Here is a 17,653-nt window from a genome sequence, read left to right as displayed (position 1 = left end):
AATAAATAAATTAATAAGAAGATTAAAAAGATTAGTCAATTCATTCACCGAGTGCTTTTTTAAAAAAACAGTAAATAAGTGGTCCAGCTGGCAATACACTTCTGAAATCCTTATTAGAGAAATGCAGACTGTTTACCTTTAATCTTCTTGGCCCATCTTTGGCAGAACCCTTCCTTTTACTCCTGGTAAGCACAGTGATAACTTTATCCAGCCCTCTTTCAAGACTTCCAAACACTTTGGTTCCTTTTCTTTTTGGAGTATCCTCTACGTGTGCTTGGTTGAGATCTAGTTCAACTGAGCGGCATCTTAAAAAAATAAACAAACAATCCGTGAACAACTGCCTCCTTTGCCATGAGACCAGAAGAACTGGATGGTGCCTGGCTACCATTACTAAATAATTTTATCAAACATTTCATAAAAGAGTCCTGATCAAAATACAGAACAGAATTTAAAATTCTCCTATACTCCAGATTTCCTGAAGTCATTGTCAGCTGGATAAACTATTACCCTGATATAATCTTTAAACCTTAAACCAAAAATATCCTCTGAAGTCTTCTTAAGACAGAACAAATTTAGCTTAACTAGAAAGGAACGTCTGCCTTGAGCATTAAGCTCTTTTAAGAACTCTCTATATTGAAACAAATTGTCAACAGCAACTCAAAGAGCAGAGTTGACGTTAATAAGGAGGGAAAACAGGAAAAGGAGGTGAGAACGGCTGCACAACTCGGAGACTGGCACTGAACTGTACATGAAGAAAGTAGCGAAGTAGTGTATGTTTTGCTATGTATATTCTCAACAACAAAACAAATAAATTATTATTTGTTTTTAATGAAGACAGAGCCTGAAAGGAGCGTGGGGCCTCCTGCCTTTGAGCAGTACTCCATTCCGGTATGTCAGGGCTAGATAATCTCACGCCTCCTTAACGAGAGCTAAAGCCACCTCACACTGGGAGAGTAGCTCTTATTTTCCCTCCCCTCCAGCCAACTGCCACTCAGCAAAACAATTTTTCTCCCAAATAAAAAATAAACAGCAAAGTTAAAAGACTAGTATAATGAATGTCCAGATTGCCTAGATCCAACCATTAATATTTTGCCACACTTGTTTTTTCTATGTGTATAGAACAAGGTCAGCAGTTTATACCCACCAGCTGTTCCTCAAAAACCTTATACAGGGTCGTTATGAGTTCGAACCGACTCAATGGCACTTAATAACAATAACAGATCAACAATAAATTCATTAAATATATTTACTGAGTTGTCCCACTATATTATTATCACATCAAGAAAATTAATAATCAATTATACAGTATTTAATATTGCATTCCTATTTTTAATTTCTCCAGTTGTCCCCAAATAGATCCTGGTTTTAAAAAAAGGGGAGGGGAAAAGAGCTATAATAGACAATGAAATGTCAGCTAGTCTAAGGAATTTTTCATACAAGTTGTTGTTGTTGTTAAGTACCATTGAATCAGTTCCGACTCACAGCGACCCTGTACAGGAGCGACTGGTGAGCTTGAACCTCCACCCTTGTGGTTCAAAATGACCTTGCAATCCAGTGCATTAACCCATTCAGTGTCTTTACTATCTGGGGACTTCTATCTGTTGGCGCTATAGGCTAAGAACTGGACTTCAAGGTCTGAGGCTCAAACTCACCAGCTGCTCCTTGGAAACAGGATCCCTATGAGTTGGAACCAACTCAATGGCACTTAACAACAACAAATCTGCTAAGGAGCTGTGGCAGTCATGTGGGTTAGGTGTTGACCTGCTAACCACAAGTCGGCAGTTCAAACCCGCCAGCCACTCCAAGGAAGAAAGAGGAGGCTGTCTGCTCCTGGAAACCCTATGTAGGGTCATTACGAGTCTAAATTGACTTGATGGCAGTGGATGTATCTGCTAGTACATGCCTATACTCTACTGGCAGACAGTGGGAAAAGATGGGTCTGAGAAAGGGAACTACATGGTTGAGGCCGGAGTCACTTTTTTCCCACCCTGCTGTATATGTTATGGTGGCAGTCCTACTGTGATCAGTTCACAATTCTACGCCAGGAGGCAGCCAGTGACAATAGCTCCAGCAGTGACCATACACCATCCTCACACAGTCAGCCCTATAGTCACCAACAGAACCTACGTTTTAGCTCACTTAATCAAGTATATTGTATATGAATAAAAGGAAATCGGGTTACATGTACTAACAATCAAGAGTCTAAAAAACTAAACACTCACCGTCTCTCAGGGCTAATAACACCTGTCTTTAACTTGGTTCTTCCTGCTGAATTGACGGGTGTTTTAAATGGAGTTTCTTTCTGGCACTGGCTTCCATCTATTAAATGATAACAAACATAAACCATATGTGGCCAACATACTATGATTTGGAAATTTCTATCAACAATACATATATCATCTCATTTACTGACTTCAAGAATATTGTAATCTTTTGGACTGCCATGTTAAAGGTTTTATTCTTTTTAAAAATGTTTCCATGTGATTTATAATAAAATAATTTTGCTGTGTATATACGGATCTTCTTTTTTGTTTACAGCAAAACTGAGGTTATGATTTTAATAAATCATATGAGAAATCTAAATAGATCATATACATATAGATTTTTATGATTAATGATTCTGTCTACAAATAAATCCGATCTGTATTTCTACAATCAAATGCCTTTAATTGACATATTATTGATTAGTTCCAGTCATCTTGCTGTTATTAAGTGCCATCGAGTCAGTTCTGACTCATAGCAACCATGTATAGGGTTACTGAGGAGTAGCTGGTGGGTTTGAACTGCCGACCTTGTGGTTCACAGTCCAGTGATAATCCTACAGCACCACACCAAGAGTCCAGCTTCAGTCATAGGGCGATACAATTCCTGTTAGGCAAAGAGATCAGTTCCCTATGAAGGCTTGGCAAAAGTTACTTTAAAAATGCTGTGAACTTTGGTTATATCTTATATTCTCTGTTCTAGATTTTGTCTTTCATTCTGAGCAGGCTATGGAAATGCCCAGAGTTTGTGACAAAATTGCATTAACAAATGAGATTGCCACTGTTAGTTAGCTCTTTGGTTATGATCTAAAAGTTTTATAGCCTTGGCAGATAATAATATTCACCTTTAAAATAACAAAGATATGATATTGAATGTTAACAAAGAGATTAGGGATTTTGTTTTGATTTGTTTATGACTACCGGACAATATTCTCACTAGTTCCACAGAACAAAAAATAAAATAAAATCAGTCAAAAACATCTGAGTAAATAGTTTGTATTCTGAAAGTGTTGACTATGCATAGCTGCCCTGGATTGTACAGAATCCAGAAACATGAAATTAATGTTCATGCCACAAGTAACTAGCAGCAAAAGTAAAACGCAAAGTGCAAATGGAAGGCATCAATTGAAGATTTACCACTTGACCCCTTAGTAAGCTTTTAGGTTTTGTTTTTTTGTTTGTTTGTTTTTTTAAAAAAAAATAAGGCCAGTCACTTTGAGACGAGAAAAGAGGAAGAACTAGCTGGTCTGAAGTTTAGGAAGCTGTGGATGAACTCTTGAATACATGGGCATTAACCCAGACCCTGGGGGCTAGGACTGAGAGTGGAGAAGCCAGCTGGTCTGAAGTGCAGGGAGGTGTGTATGAACTCTCAAACTTGCAGATAGTACCCATTTGACTCACAGCAACCCTGTTAGTTGACCAGAATTCAAACCAAGAAAGATAAAGATGTTTGAAAAAGATGTTGTCAACAAGTGTGAATTGCTACAATTTGATGAACTAGACTTTTGCCTAGGAATGCAGTAACTCAAAATTCCAACCGAGTGGAAAGATTCTTCATTTCAGAGAACACCCTTGTTTCTTCAGTGTACTGGGTTGATAGGGACAAAAAAATTACATGTTGGCTATCAAAAATGGTGGGTGCTATAAAGGTATGAGGATTCCTTGTGTGGCACTGTAGGATCAGCACTGGACTGTGAACCACAAAGTCAGCAGTTCAAACCCACCAGCTGCTCCTTGGAAACCCTACACAGAGTCACTATGAGTCCGAACTATGACTCGATGGCACTTCACAACAACAACCTAAAGGCATGAAGTAGTTGGCTTATAAGCTTTCATGAGGGTGCTTAGTTTCAGAATGAGAGGGATAAGGTAGAATAGCCACTGAATAGTTTCCCTCTTTTACAGACTGAACTGGTGAAAGGCGATGAGAAACGACAGTGATAGGATTTTATGACTTAATTGTGAAAACCTGTGAGTGGGATTAATTGTGATTATCACAACTGTAATTGTAGAAGATGTGTAACTAAAAGGGGGTAGTAGTTAGTCTTTCATTTCAGAGACAGATGATCCCAGGAGCATCAAGAAGGAAGAGCATGAGTGGCACATGAGATGCCTACCTAGAAAAAGAGTGGTAGAAGAGACAGTGGCAGAGGTGGTGGCACAGAGAGACTGAGCAGTTTCAGGTTCTAGGCTGTGTGTCTACAGGCAGGAGGCTGGCTGACAGAATGTCCCCTTTGGACATTTAAATTAATATATATTTGTTGTTTAGTAAGTATTAAAAAAATAATTAGAAATAAATACAGGTTAAAAAAAATGTACCATATTCACAGGTTTTAGGCATTAGGTGCATAGACAACTTTGGGGACATTATTCTAACTACCACAGTGGAATTATTGAGAACCTCAATAATTTTTGTTGAATTCTTATTTCCCCCTTTGATTCTACCATTTTATGATTTACATAGTTTGGAACGCTGTTGTAAAATGTATATATAATTATAATTGTTATTGCCTTGATTATCAATAAAAATATGTAACTTTGGGGAAAAACAAAAACAAAAAAAGAGGTTAGTCAAAGCTTTTGACCAACATAATCTTTCTCACAGAAACAAAAATATGTAAACTGACAGCACTCTCTAAGATTATAAAATAAATTCCAAACTGCCCACATCTCAAAACCTTCAGAGTTACAGAAATAGTAAAAGATACCAAAGGGAAAGACCATAACTTCCAAATCTAAAAAAAGCCCTAGACTCACACAGAACATTCTAGCAATAGCAACTACTGTTAACATGTCATCTCACAGGGCCGTGTAACAACCACAGGCAGCTGCACACACACTCATCACACACCTAAGGAGCCTGGGATCAGATTTGAGAAATAGGACAATGTCATTAACATAATGGGGCTTCCAACAAATCTTCACTGATAGTATCTTCATAGATAAAGAAGTCCTAAACTAGCTCTCAGTCCCATTAGTGAGCTGGATGCAGCCCAATGGTATGATATGGTTTAGGAATACCTTACCCTGAAGTATTTCAGAGCTGTTTTTATTAGGAGGAACTTGACACAAGAGTATGTCATAACAACTTTAAAAAAGGCTAAGAAAGCTTCTTGTTGTCTTGTGAAGTGCTGTCAACTTGGCTGTGACTCATAGCAACCCAGTATAGGGCTTCTGAAGGTTTAAATCTTCATGTGAGTATAAAGTCGCCTTTTCCAGTGGAGAGGCTGGCAGGCTCAAACCATAGACCTTGTAGATCACAGTCCAGTGCTTGTCGTATGGAGCCACGGCACTACTAATAAAGCTTATATACTGGACTCCTGGTGTGGTGCCGTAGGATAAGCATTGGGCTACGAACCACAAGGTGGGCGGTTCAAACCCATCAGTTACTCCTCAGAAGCCCTGTACAGGGTGGGTCTTTCTGAGTTGGAATCGACTTGATGGCACATAACAACAAGCTTTATTAGCCTTTTGAAAAGTGACATATCAGACTAGATCAGAGCAAATAAAATCCCTTCAGGTTCTCTGTAATTTATTCCTTCAATTAACAAATATGATTCCTACTATGCATCAAGCAGCAGTCCTGGTGTGGTGCTGTAGGATAATACACTGGACTGCAAGGTAAGTTTGAGCCTCAAGGTTAGCCGTTCAAACCCACCAGTTGCTCCTTGGAAACCCTATACAGGGTGCGCTATGAGTCAGAACCGACTCTACGGCACGTAACAACAACATGCATCAAGCAAGGAACCCTTGTGCCATAGTGGGTTAAGCATTGGTCTGCTAACTCAAAGGTCAGCAGTTCAAACCCAGCAGCCACACCATGGGAGAAACAAAAGGCTGTCTCTGAAACCCTACAGAGCAGTTCTATAGGGTCATACAGTCAGAATTAACTCAAAGGTAGTGGATTGTTTTAAAAGTGTATGTATGAAGCATTTGGTATCAACTATGTACCAGACAACTAATACGGCACCTACTCTGTGCCATGCAACAGACATGGCAGACAGCCTCATGATACTGCCTCATAAGACTGTCTTATCCTGGAGAGATCCAGTCCTGAAAAAACTGAGTTCAGTTCTAGACACTATGTTTCCGGAGGTATATTGATAAAATGTGTCCAAAGGAGGCCAACAACCAAAACACTGAGGTGTCATGAAAATGGTTTAAATATCTGTTGATGATTAACTAAAGCAGAAAACAAGTGATAAAGAGTTGTCTTCACAGAGATGTCTGGGAGGGCACCACAGATTTAAAAACTCTGATTCATGTACACAGTCAGAAGAAACAGGACCAAGCCCAGAACTGGAAACTCAGATGATTAAGAAGGGCTCAACAAAGACTTCGGCTTGAGTCAGTATAGGTGTGGGCAACACAACAAGTAAGGTCTAAACCCAGATAGATGACATTGGCAAATCACTACAGTCCTCTAGATCTCAGCCTTCTTAGTTGTGGAAAGAGAGTTAAACTAGATGACCTCTAGTTTGCCTCTAAGCTTTGATACCTTATGATGCTGTGACTCAATCTTACATATATGAAAAAGTTGACATTTGAAAAAAATTAGAAGTTGATTAACATGCTTTCATTTATGATAAAATAACAGTTTGGGTTCTCCTAGAAATTCCTGAAAGCAATTCTAGGCCTTTCTGACTTGTTATATATTTACTTCGCATGGTAAGAAGCATGGCATTCAAAGGTATTTCACCACTGCTTAATACACATATTAAATACCTTTTGAGGGTGTAGTAGTGTAATGGTTTGGTGTAGTGAGAATACCCCTTTTATGCTGGTTTTTATTAGTCGGTGTCTTTAACTCAGGAAATACAAAGTACTCTTCATTCTTCACAACAGACTTAGGAGTATATACATTCTCTTTGTTCTTTAATGAATTTGCAGATGCTTCACATAATACTGGAGTCAGTGATTTAGATTCCAGATCATTCGATTCTGTCCAATGATTGGCAAACTGGAAAAAAAAAAATGCATAAAGCACACTGAAAAAGAAGAAATGTCAATTTCTTTATAACTTGCCTTAATCATTTGTAAACTACCTTGTAACATTTTTATTTAAATGAAAGAAATTATTGGCAGTATCAGGAAATTTGAAAATGTATATTCTATTATCTTTAATACATTTAAATCACTTTAGTCTGTTCTACTGACAAGTAATTTTCAACATGTTTCAGGCCAAGTGCTTAACTAAGCATATTTAAGACCTAAGCAATACTGAAAATGACCAATATTTCCCATACCTCGATTGTCATGGTTTGCTTCTAATATGAGAGGGCTTCAAAGAATTCATAGACAAATGGAATTAATAGATAATGGAATTTTTCCACGAACTTTTAGAAGCTCATCATGTACACCAAAAAATTAAAGCATAGTTAAGTGGTTGTGGATGTTAAAATATTTTAACAGGAATGCTGGATCAAAAATATTTTTAATTCTTTTAAATTTATGGTTGAACTTGCAAAAAAGGAAGTAACTTCCTCAGAGGCTGAACTAAAAAAAACAGGAACATAAATATAGAGACATAGTCAAGGCTGAAGAAACACACTGTCTTAGAGGCAGGCATCTACCTAACCGCTCTGATAACCTGCAGCATAGATATTAACATCCATGGAAGCCTTAGGCAAGGTGGTTGGATTCAAAGCTCCCATATGAAACAGGGAGAGGCTAGAACTCAAAAGTACAAATCTGCCCAGAAAAGGAAGTCAGCAAGGAAACTTGTCTGCCTTGGCCTCAGCTCTTGGGGAGAAGGAAATAATAGTCTCCTTTAATAATTTATAAGTAACCACAGGAAAATCTTCACATAGTTTAGGGGTCTAAATTCATGCTATTTGCATGGTTCCAGAAAACACAAACCCCAGGATTGAATTTAAAAGAGTCCTAATAAATTGGTTAGGCTTCAGGAGCCTGAAAAAGCAAAGCAAAGTACTATCTGAAAGACAAGGTTCAATAAAACCCAATCCACCCTCCATCTTTGGCTCAACCCTCAAAGAAATCCCAATTTCAAGAAAAATGAGCCTATAAAAAAAGGTATTCCTAAAGATACAAGCACCCTGAGAAAAAGTTAAGCACAAAAAGATGAACATAATCAAGTACATTAAGATGTCAGAGATTAAAAATATCAAACACAGAACATAAATATGTTCTTAGGTTTAAAATAATAAAAGGAAAAATTTTTAAATACAAAAATGTTCAGATAGAACTTGAAATAGAATAAAAACTCTAGAAATGAAACATTTAATGATTAAAATGAAAACTCAGTGGACAGAACAAACAGCAGATTAGAGACAAATGAAGACAGAATATGTGAAAGGGAAAATATTCTGAAGAAAATCATTTAGAATGCAACCCAGATAGAACAAGATGTGGGCTCTATGAAAAAGAAGTTTAATATACAGAATGAGGTGAGATAGTCTACATATGTGTGCTCTAAGTCCCAGAGGTTAAATATTAGAGACAATGGAAGAGTGGCAATTATTCAAAGAACTTTCCAAAATTGATTTAGAATATGTGAAATTAACATTAAAAACAACAAATAAATGGAAATACAGCAAAAAGGACAGGAAGAAAGGTCTGGCAATTTAGTTCTCAAAATTATTATTGTTGTTAAGTGCCATTGAGTTGGTTCTGACTCATTAGTGTGTTATTTTCATCATGACCTTTTTTATCTTTTGTTAGATTTGCCAGTTGTTTGTTAAAGTTATTGATCTTTCAAAGAACCAACTTGACTCTTATTTTTCTGTTTTCTATTTCATTTATTTCTGCATTTTAGTATTCTGATGTTTTTAAATTTATTGAGATTTACTTTGTGGACTAATATGTGATCTGTTCTGCAGAATGTTCCATGTACACTGGAGAAGAATATACACTATGTTGTTGTTGGATTGAGTGCTTTGTATATGTCCATAAGGTCAAGTTGGTTGGCTGTATGCTGTGGAGTCGGTTCTGACTAACTGGGTTTCCAAGGCTATACATCTTTACAGGAACAGAAAGCCTCATCTTTCTCCTGCAGAACTGCAGGTAGTTTCAACCTGCTGACCTTGAGGTTAGCATCCTAACTCATAACCTACTAAGCTATCTATGTTATTTCTTTTTGGGTGACTACAGGCTTACTTGGGAGTCCTGGTGTGGTGCTGTGGGCTAATGCGTCAGACTGCAAAGTCATTTGAACTGCAAGGTCAGTGGTTCAAGCTCACCAAGCTGCTCCTTGGAAACCCTATACAGGGTCACTATGAGTCGCAATCGACTCAACAGCACACAACAATAGGCTTACTTGATGTCATCCCACAATTCTTCTGGCCTTCAGTCTTTAGTGTTTAATGTATCAAATCTGTTTTTCAGATAACCTCTAAATTCAGGTGGCATATATTCAAGGTTGTATTTGGCTCTGGTGGACTTGTTTTCATTTTCTTCAGCTTCAGTTTGAATTTGCATATGAGTAATTGATGGTCTGTTCCACAGTCTGCTCCTGGTCTTGTTTTCACTGATGATATGGAGCTTTTCCATCATCTCTTTCCACAGATGTAGTCAATTTGATTTCTATGTATGCCATCTGGTGAGGTCCATGTATACAGTCGTCTCTTATGCTGTCTAAAGAAGGTATTTGAAATGAACAAATCATTGGCTTTGCAGAATTCTTTCATGCGTTCTCCAGCATCATTTCTATCACCAAGGCCATATTTTCCAACTATTGATCCTTCCTCTTTGCTCCCAACCTTTGCATTCCAATCACCAGTAATGATCAATACATCCTGATTGCCTGTTTGATCAATTTCAGATTGAAGAAGTTGGTAGAATTCTATTTCATCCTCACTGGCTTTAGTTGTTGGTACATAAATTTGAATAATAGTGGTAATTAACTTGGCTTCCCTGTTGTTGTTGCTATGTGCCATGGAATCGGTTCCGACTCATGGCGACCCTGGAGAGGGTTTCTGAGGCTGTAAATCTTTACAGGAGCAGAAAGCCCCACCTTTCTCCTGCAGAACAGGTGGTAGTTTTGAACTGCCAACCTTGAGGTTAGCAGCCCGGTTCGTAACCACTACGCTACCAGAGCTCTTAGGCACATGGATATTATCTTATCACAGACGGTGTTGTACATCATGCCTGATCTGGATACGTTCTTTATGACAATGAATACAACACCATTCAACTTCAATTTGTCATTTCCTGCATAGTGAACCATGTGGTCATCAGACTCAAAATGGCCAATACCAACCAGTCCCTTTCAGTTCACTAATGCCTAAGATATTGATATTTATGCGTTCCATTTCATTTTTGACAACTTCCAGATTCGTACTTCGTACATTCCATGTTCCGATTTTCAATAGATGTTTACAGCTGTTTCTCTTCATTTTGAGTATGACTCATCAGCAAATGAAGGTTCCGCAGGCTTTTCTACCACAGGCTTTACTCTATTCACGTCTTCACAGTCAACTCTACTTTGAGGAGGCAGCTCTTCCCCAGTCGCATTTTGAGTGCCTTCCGACCTGGGGGTCTCATTTTCTGGCACTATATCTGACAGTGTTTCTCTGCTATTCATAAGGTTTTCGGTGACTAAAGAGTCGGAAGTAGCTCGTCACTCCATCTTCCTAGTCTGTCTTCGTCTGGAAGCTCATCTGAAACCTGTCCACCACGGGTGACTCTGCTGGTATTTAAAATACAGGTGGCATAGCTTTCAGAATCACAGCAACTCACAAGCCAACACAGTACTATAAACTGACAGAGAGTAGTGGTCAGTTTCTATTGTAGGTAACAACATTTTTCCTAAGGTTCTCTCAAGATTCTTTCCTTGATTTTGGATTTTGAAAGTTTGATTATGATATGTCTTGATGATTTTCTTTTGGGATCTATCCTGTTTTGGGGTTTGTTTAGCTTTTTATACACTTATTTTCTTGTCTTTCAGGATGCTGGAGAACTTTTCTTCCAACAACTCTTAGACATTTTTCTCTGTGCATTTTATTGTTCCTTCCTGTTCTGGAATTTCTATTGTTCTTGTTACTAAGTACATGTGCAGGGAGTGGCTGGTGAGTCTGAACCACCAACCTAGTGAATCAAATGAACTTGCAGTTGAGTGCTTATCCTACAGTGCCACACCAGGAATTTCTATTACTCGTAAGTTATTCCGCTTCATGGTATCCTTCACAAATCTCAGAGTTCCTTTGGATTTTTTCTTTCCTTTTTTTTTCGATTGTTTTTCAAGTATACTAGTATTAGAGATTTTTCTTCAGGTTCACCAATTCCAGCTTCCCGTGATTCAAATATACTGAAATTGTTTGTTTTCATTGAGACATTGTGGTATTGCTATGTTGTTGTTGTTAAGTGCCGTCAAGTCGATTCCAACCCATAGCGACCCTGTATAGGGTTTCCAAGGAGCAGCTGGTGAGCTTGAACCACTGACCTGGCAGTTCAAACCACTTTGCAGTCTGATGCATTAACCCACAGCGCCACACCAGGACTCCTAAATGATGACTGTATGTGTTTTAGACTCTTGTTGATATGGTTAGAAAATGGAAGTGTGTGCACTGTTTTCCATTCACTGTCAGGGCAGCTCAGGTTAGGGTGGTTTGACTGGTGTTGGCTGATGTTTGTTGTTGATCGGGTGGTATAGGAGCTGGTATTGGTTCTTGTACAGTGGGTAGGGCTGCAAAGGGCTACAAAGGGTGTGGTAGAGTGGTATGGGCACAGTTACTGTCTCCCATCGGGTAGCCAAGAAGGGAAAACAAAACAAAGCAAACAACAGTTTTAAATGGAATATAATAAAGGAGGAAAAAAAAATAGAAAGATGGATAGCAACAAGATAAAAAGAATATAATGGCTAAAAAGATATGAAGTACATGAAAATAGAAATGTATAAGAGAAAACAAAAGGAATAGAAAAAAAAAACTTTAAAAAAGAGAGGGAAGATGACAAGGGAAAGAGACTAGAGAAGAATAAAGAAAAATTAAGAAAAACAGAAGGTGGATATGACAAACAGAAAAAAAAAAAAAAAAAAAGTGGAGATGGTGGTGGTGGCTGTATGTCATGGAGTCGGTTCTGACTCATAGCGACACTGTACAGGGTTTCCAAGGCAGTAAATCTTTACAGGTGCAGAACGCCTCATCTTTCTCCTGCAGAACAGCTGGTAGTTTCGAACGGCTGACCTTGCAGTTCACAGTCTGATTCGTAACCACTACACTACCAGAGGATAGGAAGGTTAAAAATCAAGGTAAATAAAAAAGAGGGAAGAATAAATAAAAACAATGAAGTAACAAAAGGAAAAATAATCAAACAACCCAACACAGTTGTTGGAGCCAGAGAGGAGAAAACTCTGGGATCTCTTACCAGACAAGGAACTCACTAGGTGGCTGGAGGAGGCATGTGACAGCTAAGATCCCAATCCTAGATGGAGTTTCTACAGTACTAAATGATTATGTTTGGGGCACCAAATCTAGAAGCAGCTTGTGGAGTCCTTAGTGGCTGATTACGAAGGCTCCCACTACTTTGGCCTGGAGGCTTTGTGGGTTCTGTACATCTGGAGTACAACCCATATGAATCTAGGCACCGAGGCGACACAATAGGCACCTGCCTCACACTGGATCAAAGGGCACTACTCTGAACTCTTAGAGAGCAGGGTCTGCAATGGGAGTAAATTAGGGTGGGTGCCGACTTGACCTCTGTTATCCAGGAGAATGTGGGATACAAGCAGGAATCACACCTTTTCCATCACCTGTGTGAATCTGCACTGTTCAAGATGGCCAAGCCAAGTCCGCTGGCAGTCCGATCACCATCAGTCTCCTCCTTTTTCAGCCCCTGTTCACCTTCTCCTACCATAAGGTTTTTGGTTCACTTCTGAAGCTTGGAGCTTCAGAATTACCTCTATGTCTGTTTCATTTGGTCTTCCATATCTTTGTTGTACAGTCTCTGCAGAGTAGCTGCCTAATTCATTATCTTGCTTACTCCACGGCACACAACAAACGAATTTGACCCCATTGACAAAAACAAAGCACTCAGCCCAACAGCAGCACAGTATGCATTCTTTTCCAGTGTATATGGAACATTCTCCAGAACAGGCCACATGTTAGTCCACAAAGTAAATCTCAATAAATTTTAAAACATCAAAATACAAAAAAACAGAAATAAATGAAATAGAAACCAGAAAAACAAAAGAAAGAATCATCAAGACAAGAAGTTGGTTCTTTGAAAGATAAATAAATTTGACAAACAACTGGCAAATCTAATAAAAGATAAAAAAAAAGACATGGTGAAAATAACACACACACAAACAAAAACCAATAAGGCAGAAATCACACAGAACCATTATAAATAAACAGCATAACATAATACTATGAAGAATTGTATTCCAACAAATTCAAAAATCTAGAATGGACAAATTTCTAGAAACACAAAACTTACCTAAACTAGCAGTGACTGAATAAGAAAATGTGAACAGACCTAAAACAAGAGAAGAAATTGATCAAGTGATTAAAAGACTACCAACTAGGGTGCTAGGGAGGGGTAAATACACAAGAACGGGGAGGGGAATGGAAGAACAAGGCAGATGGGAAAACAATTAGGCAGGTTTGCATGGGCTAAGTAGGACAGAGGTAAATAAGGATGAATGCACAACCTTGGAACAACAGGGCTCTGGGATACAGGGACTGAGACATGGTTGGAATGGGCATAAGGGGGAAAATAATGTTAAGATACTTGGCTATCTTTTGAATCTTGGTTTCCCTGGCATACCACTTTAAAATAGACACTTGATGGGGGAGAGAAAGAAATAGTCAGAAATATCACCATAGAAAGCTTGTAAGTCCATCTTCTGCCTATAACTGATTGGAATACTTAAAATGGGATGAAACCATGTCCAATGAAGGAGGATTCCTGCAGAGCCTCTGCAATACATAAGACCATAGGGAGAATCCTGAACCCCATCCAGAATCTTCTGAGGTGGGAAATTTCCACTGGAAAGGACAAGCAGTCCAGCCTGGAGTGGCTAGAAGAACTGAAGCTATTTATTGAAAAAAAGACTTACAGAAAAAATGCAAAACAATATAGGCAGTCCAACTGATTGCTACAAGAACAAGCAAGTTGCTCTCCCAGGAGACATTAAGGCAAGCAGTCGGAACCCCTCAGGGCAAATCCCCTTCCAAGACTAAGACTCAATGGGAATACACAAGCAAACATGCACTCTGATTGGTGACCACGTTTGTCACCGATAAGGAGAAGTGAAGGAAAAACAGCAATGAAGCTACAAGATAAGCCCTACAACGTTCAATAGACTCCTGTGAACCCAGGTGGAGACCTGGTTGGCCAGCAGTGTGGCAAGACCTGGGACTCTTGGGCCCAGAGTCAGTGACATAGCCACAGAGGACTAGAGTGGAGAATGAAGTGTCCAGCTGATAAGAAGAGAGTACATGTGCATAAGAACACCCACACTTGCAGATAATATCCACTTGACCTGGCTTCAATGACTGGATGATCACAGCTCAACTAGAAGAAGAAAGAAGAGGAAAAAAAGAGTAATCTGATACAATTTGATGAACTTGACTTACACCTATAGATGCAGTAGGCTCAAAAGAGGGAACAAATCTTTACAGCCAAGGATCATTCCCACCCCCTCCATACACAGAGTAGACAGGGATGGGCAACTTGGATACTGACTACCCAAAAAGGTTGGTGGGGGGGGGGGGTACTTACAAAGGCAAGAAGTGACTGGCTTACAAGCTTTCAAGAGGAAGCCTAGATCCAGAGGGTGTGGAGGACAGTAGAATCTCTACTGAATAGTAACAAATCTGTCTGGGCAAGACTGATGAAAGGAGATGGGAATAGGTCTCTTGTGGTACAATAGTGAATAACTGTTATCAGAGCTGACTGTGAATGTTGGAAATGTAAAAGTAGACATTTTGTAGCAAAAGGAGGGAGTGATCAACTTTGCAGCCCAGAACCAGAGGTCCCTGGGACCATCAAGGGAGAAGAGAGGCATGCAGGACCCTACCCAGAGAAACAGTGACACCAGAGATGGAGGCAGAGACGATGACGTGGAGAGATGGAGTGGCTGGAACTCCAGACCCAGAGAGGGAGAGGGGCTATGTGCTGACGACCAGGTTTGCAAGGTATACCCTTTGATTGGTTGATGATGCATGGAGGGGACTGTAATCATGGCAATGAAATGATATATGATAGGATGAGTGTAACACTAATGTTCTCCCATGGAAACTATCACATAATTCACAATAAAACATATTGAAAACTACCAACTAAAAAAGTCAAGGCCCAGATGGTTTTACTGGTGAATTCTACCAAACGTTCCGACATTAACTGATACAAATTCTATTCAAACTATTATAGAATATAGACAAGAAAGAACAATTCCCAAATTAATGTTATGAAGCAAGCATAACCCTGATACCAAAAGGCAAAGACATAAAAAAACAAAACCAAAATTAGAGACCAATATCCCTCATAAGGATTCCTGTGTATCTCTGTAGGATTGACACTGAACTGTGAACCACAAGGTCAGCAGTTCAAACCCACCAGCTGCTCCTTGGAAACTCTATCTAGGGATATTATGAGTCAGGAACTAACTTGATGGCACTTAACAACAAAAATAACAATCCCTCGTAAGGAATCCTGGTGTGGCAACATAGGACAAGCACTAGACTGCTAACTGCAAAGTCAGTGTTTCAAACCCATCAACCATTCCTTGGAAACTCTATACAGGGTCACTATGAGTCAAAATGGACTCCGTGGCACTTAATAATAACAACATCCCTCATGAACACAGATGAAAAAAATTCTAAACAAAATCTTAGCCAACAGAATCCAGCAATATATAAAAAAAATAATACATCATGATCAGATGGTATTCATACTAGCTAAGCAAGGATGGTTCAATATTTGGAAACCAATCAATGTAATCTACCACATAAATGTTTAAAAGGGAAAAAAATATGTGATCACATCAATTGATGCAGAAAAGGCATTTGACAAAACCCAGCACCAATTCTTGATTTAAAAAAAACACTCAACAAAATAGTAATAGAAGGGAAATCCTTCACCATAATTAAGGGCCTAAACTTAAAACCAGCAGTCAACATCACTCTCAATGGAGAGAAACCAAAAACATTTGCCTTGCATACGATAAACAGACAAGAATGCCCTTTATCACCAATTCTATTCAATATTGTGCTGGAAGTGTTAGCCAAAGCTAGAAAGCAAGAAAGGCAAATTAAAGGCATCTAAATTAGCAAAAAGAAGTAAAACTCTCTCTAGTTATAGATGATACGATGCTATACATAGGAAATCCCACAGACTCAGCAAGAAAATTACTGGAACTCTTTGAAAGATTCAGCAAAGTGGCAGAGTACAAGATCAACAATCAAAAATCAATTGTACTCCTTTACACTAATAAAGAGAGCTCTAAAAAAGAAATTACGAGAACAGTAACATTTACAATAATCACCCAAAAGATGAAATACTTTAGAATAAGTGTAACCAAAGAAACAAAAGATCTAGCCAAAGAAAGGTCTTTGATGGTGGGGATCACATGACAGAATTATGTGATCTATCTAATAATTCTGTCTCATAATGATCTATCTTACTCATCTATGCCAAGAAATTTAGAAGACTATCTGGCTAACTGTTTGGAAGACATCTATATTTGTGCCCATTCCAAAGAGAGGTGATCCAATGGAATGTGGAAATCATCAGACAATCTCTGATATCCCATGCGAGTGAAGTTTTACTAAAGGTAATACAGAAACGGCTGCAAGTACACATTGACAGAGAACTTCCAGAGGTTCAAGCCGGATTCAGAAGAGGGATATTGCTGATGTCCGATAGATCTTGGGTGAAAGCAGAGAATATCAGAAAGATGTTTACCTGTGCTTTATTGACTACGCAAAGGCTTTTGATTGTGTGGATCATGACAAGCTATGGACAACATTGCGAAGTATGAGTATTCCAGAATACTAATTGTGCTCATGAGGAAATCTGTGCATTGACCAAGAGGCCGTTGTTCAAACAGAACATGGGAACACTGAATGGTTTAAAATTAAGAAAGGTGCGTGACAGGGTTGTATTCGTTCACCATACTTATTCAACCTGTATGCTGAGCAAATAATCCAAGAAGCTGGGTTCTATGAAGAAAAACGTGGCATCAGGATTGGAGGAAGACTCATTAACAACTTGCAATATGCAGATGATACAACTTTGCTTGCTGAAAGTGAAGAGGACTTAAAATAGTTACTGATGAAGATCAAAGACCACAGCCTTTTTGGTATGGATTACATCTCAATGTAAAGAAAACAAAAATCCTCACCACTGGACCAGTAAACAACATTCTTATCAATGGAAAAAAGACTGAAGTTGTCAAGGACTTCATTGTTCTTGGATCAACTATCAACACT

General features: G+C 38.8%; 1 protein-coding gene across 8 annotated transcripts in view; it reads right to left on the bottom strand.

Annotated features, from left to right (window-relative positions):
* The window catches only part of MELK (maternal embryonic leucine zipper kinase), a 109,922-nt gene that overhangs the window by 15,617 nt on the left and 76,652 nt on the right, over positions 1 to 17,653 (bottom strand). For all 8 annotated transcript variants that reach the window (XM_006863109.1, XM_006863110.1, XM_006863111.1 and 5 more), the window contains 3 exons: positions 6,987 to 7,221; positions 2,223 to 2,319; positions 137 to 305 (listed from right to left, as the gene is read on the bottom strand). In XM_006863109.1, coding sequence (XP_006863171.1) covers positions 137 to 305; positions 2,223 to 2,319; positions 6,987 to 7,221 — 501 coding nt within the window. The remainder of the gene's footprint in view (positions 1 to 136; positions 306 to 2,222; positions 2,320 to 6,986; positions 7,222 to 17,653) is intronic.

The sequence above is a fragment of the Chrysochloris asiatica genome, unplaced genomic scaffold (genome assembly GCF_000296735.1).
Source record: "Chrysochloris asiatica unplaced genomic scaffold, ChrAsi1.0 scaffold00053, whole genome shotgun sequence".
NCBI lineage: Eukaryota > Metazoa > Chordata > Mammalia > Afrosoricida > Chrysochloridae > Chrysochloris > Chrysochloris asiatica.
Note: the sequence above shows the minus strand (reverse complement) of the source record. Positions and strands in the feature narration are given on the sequence as shown.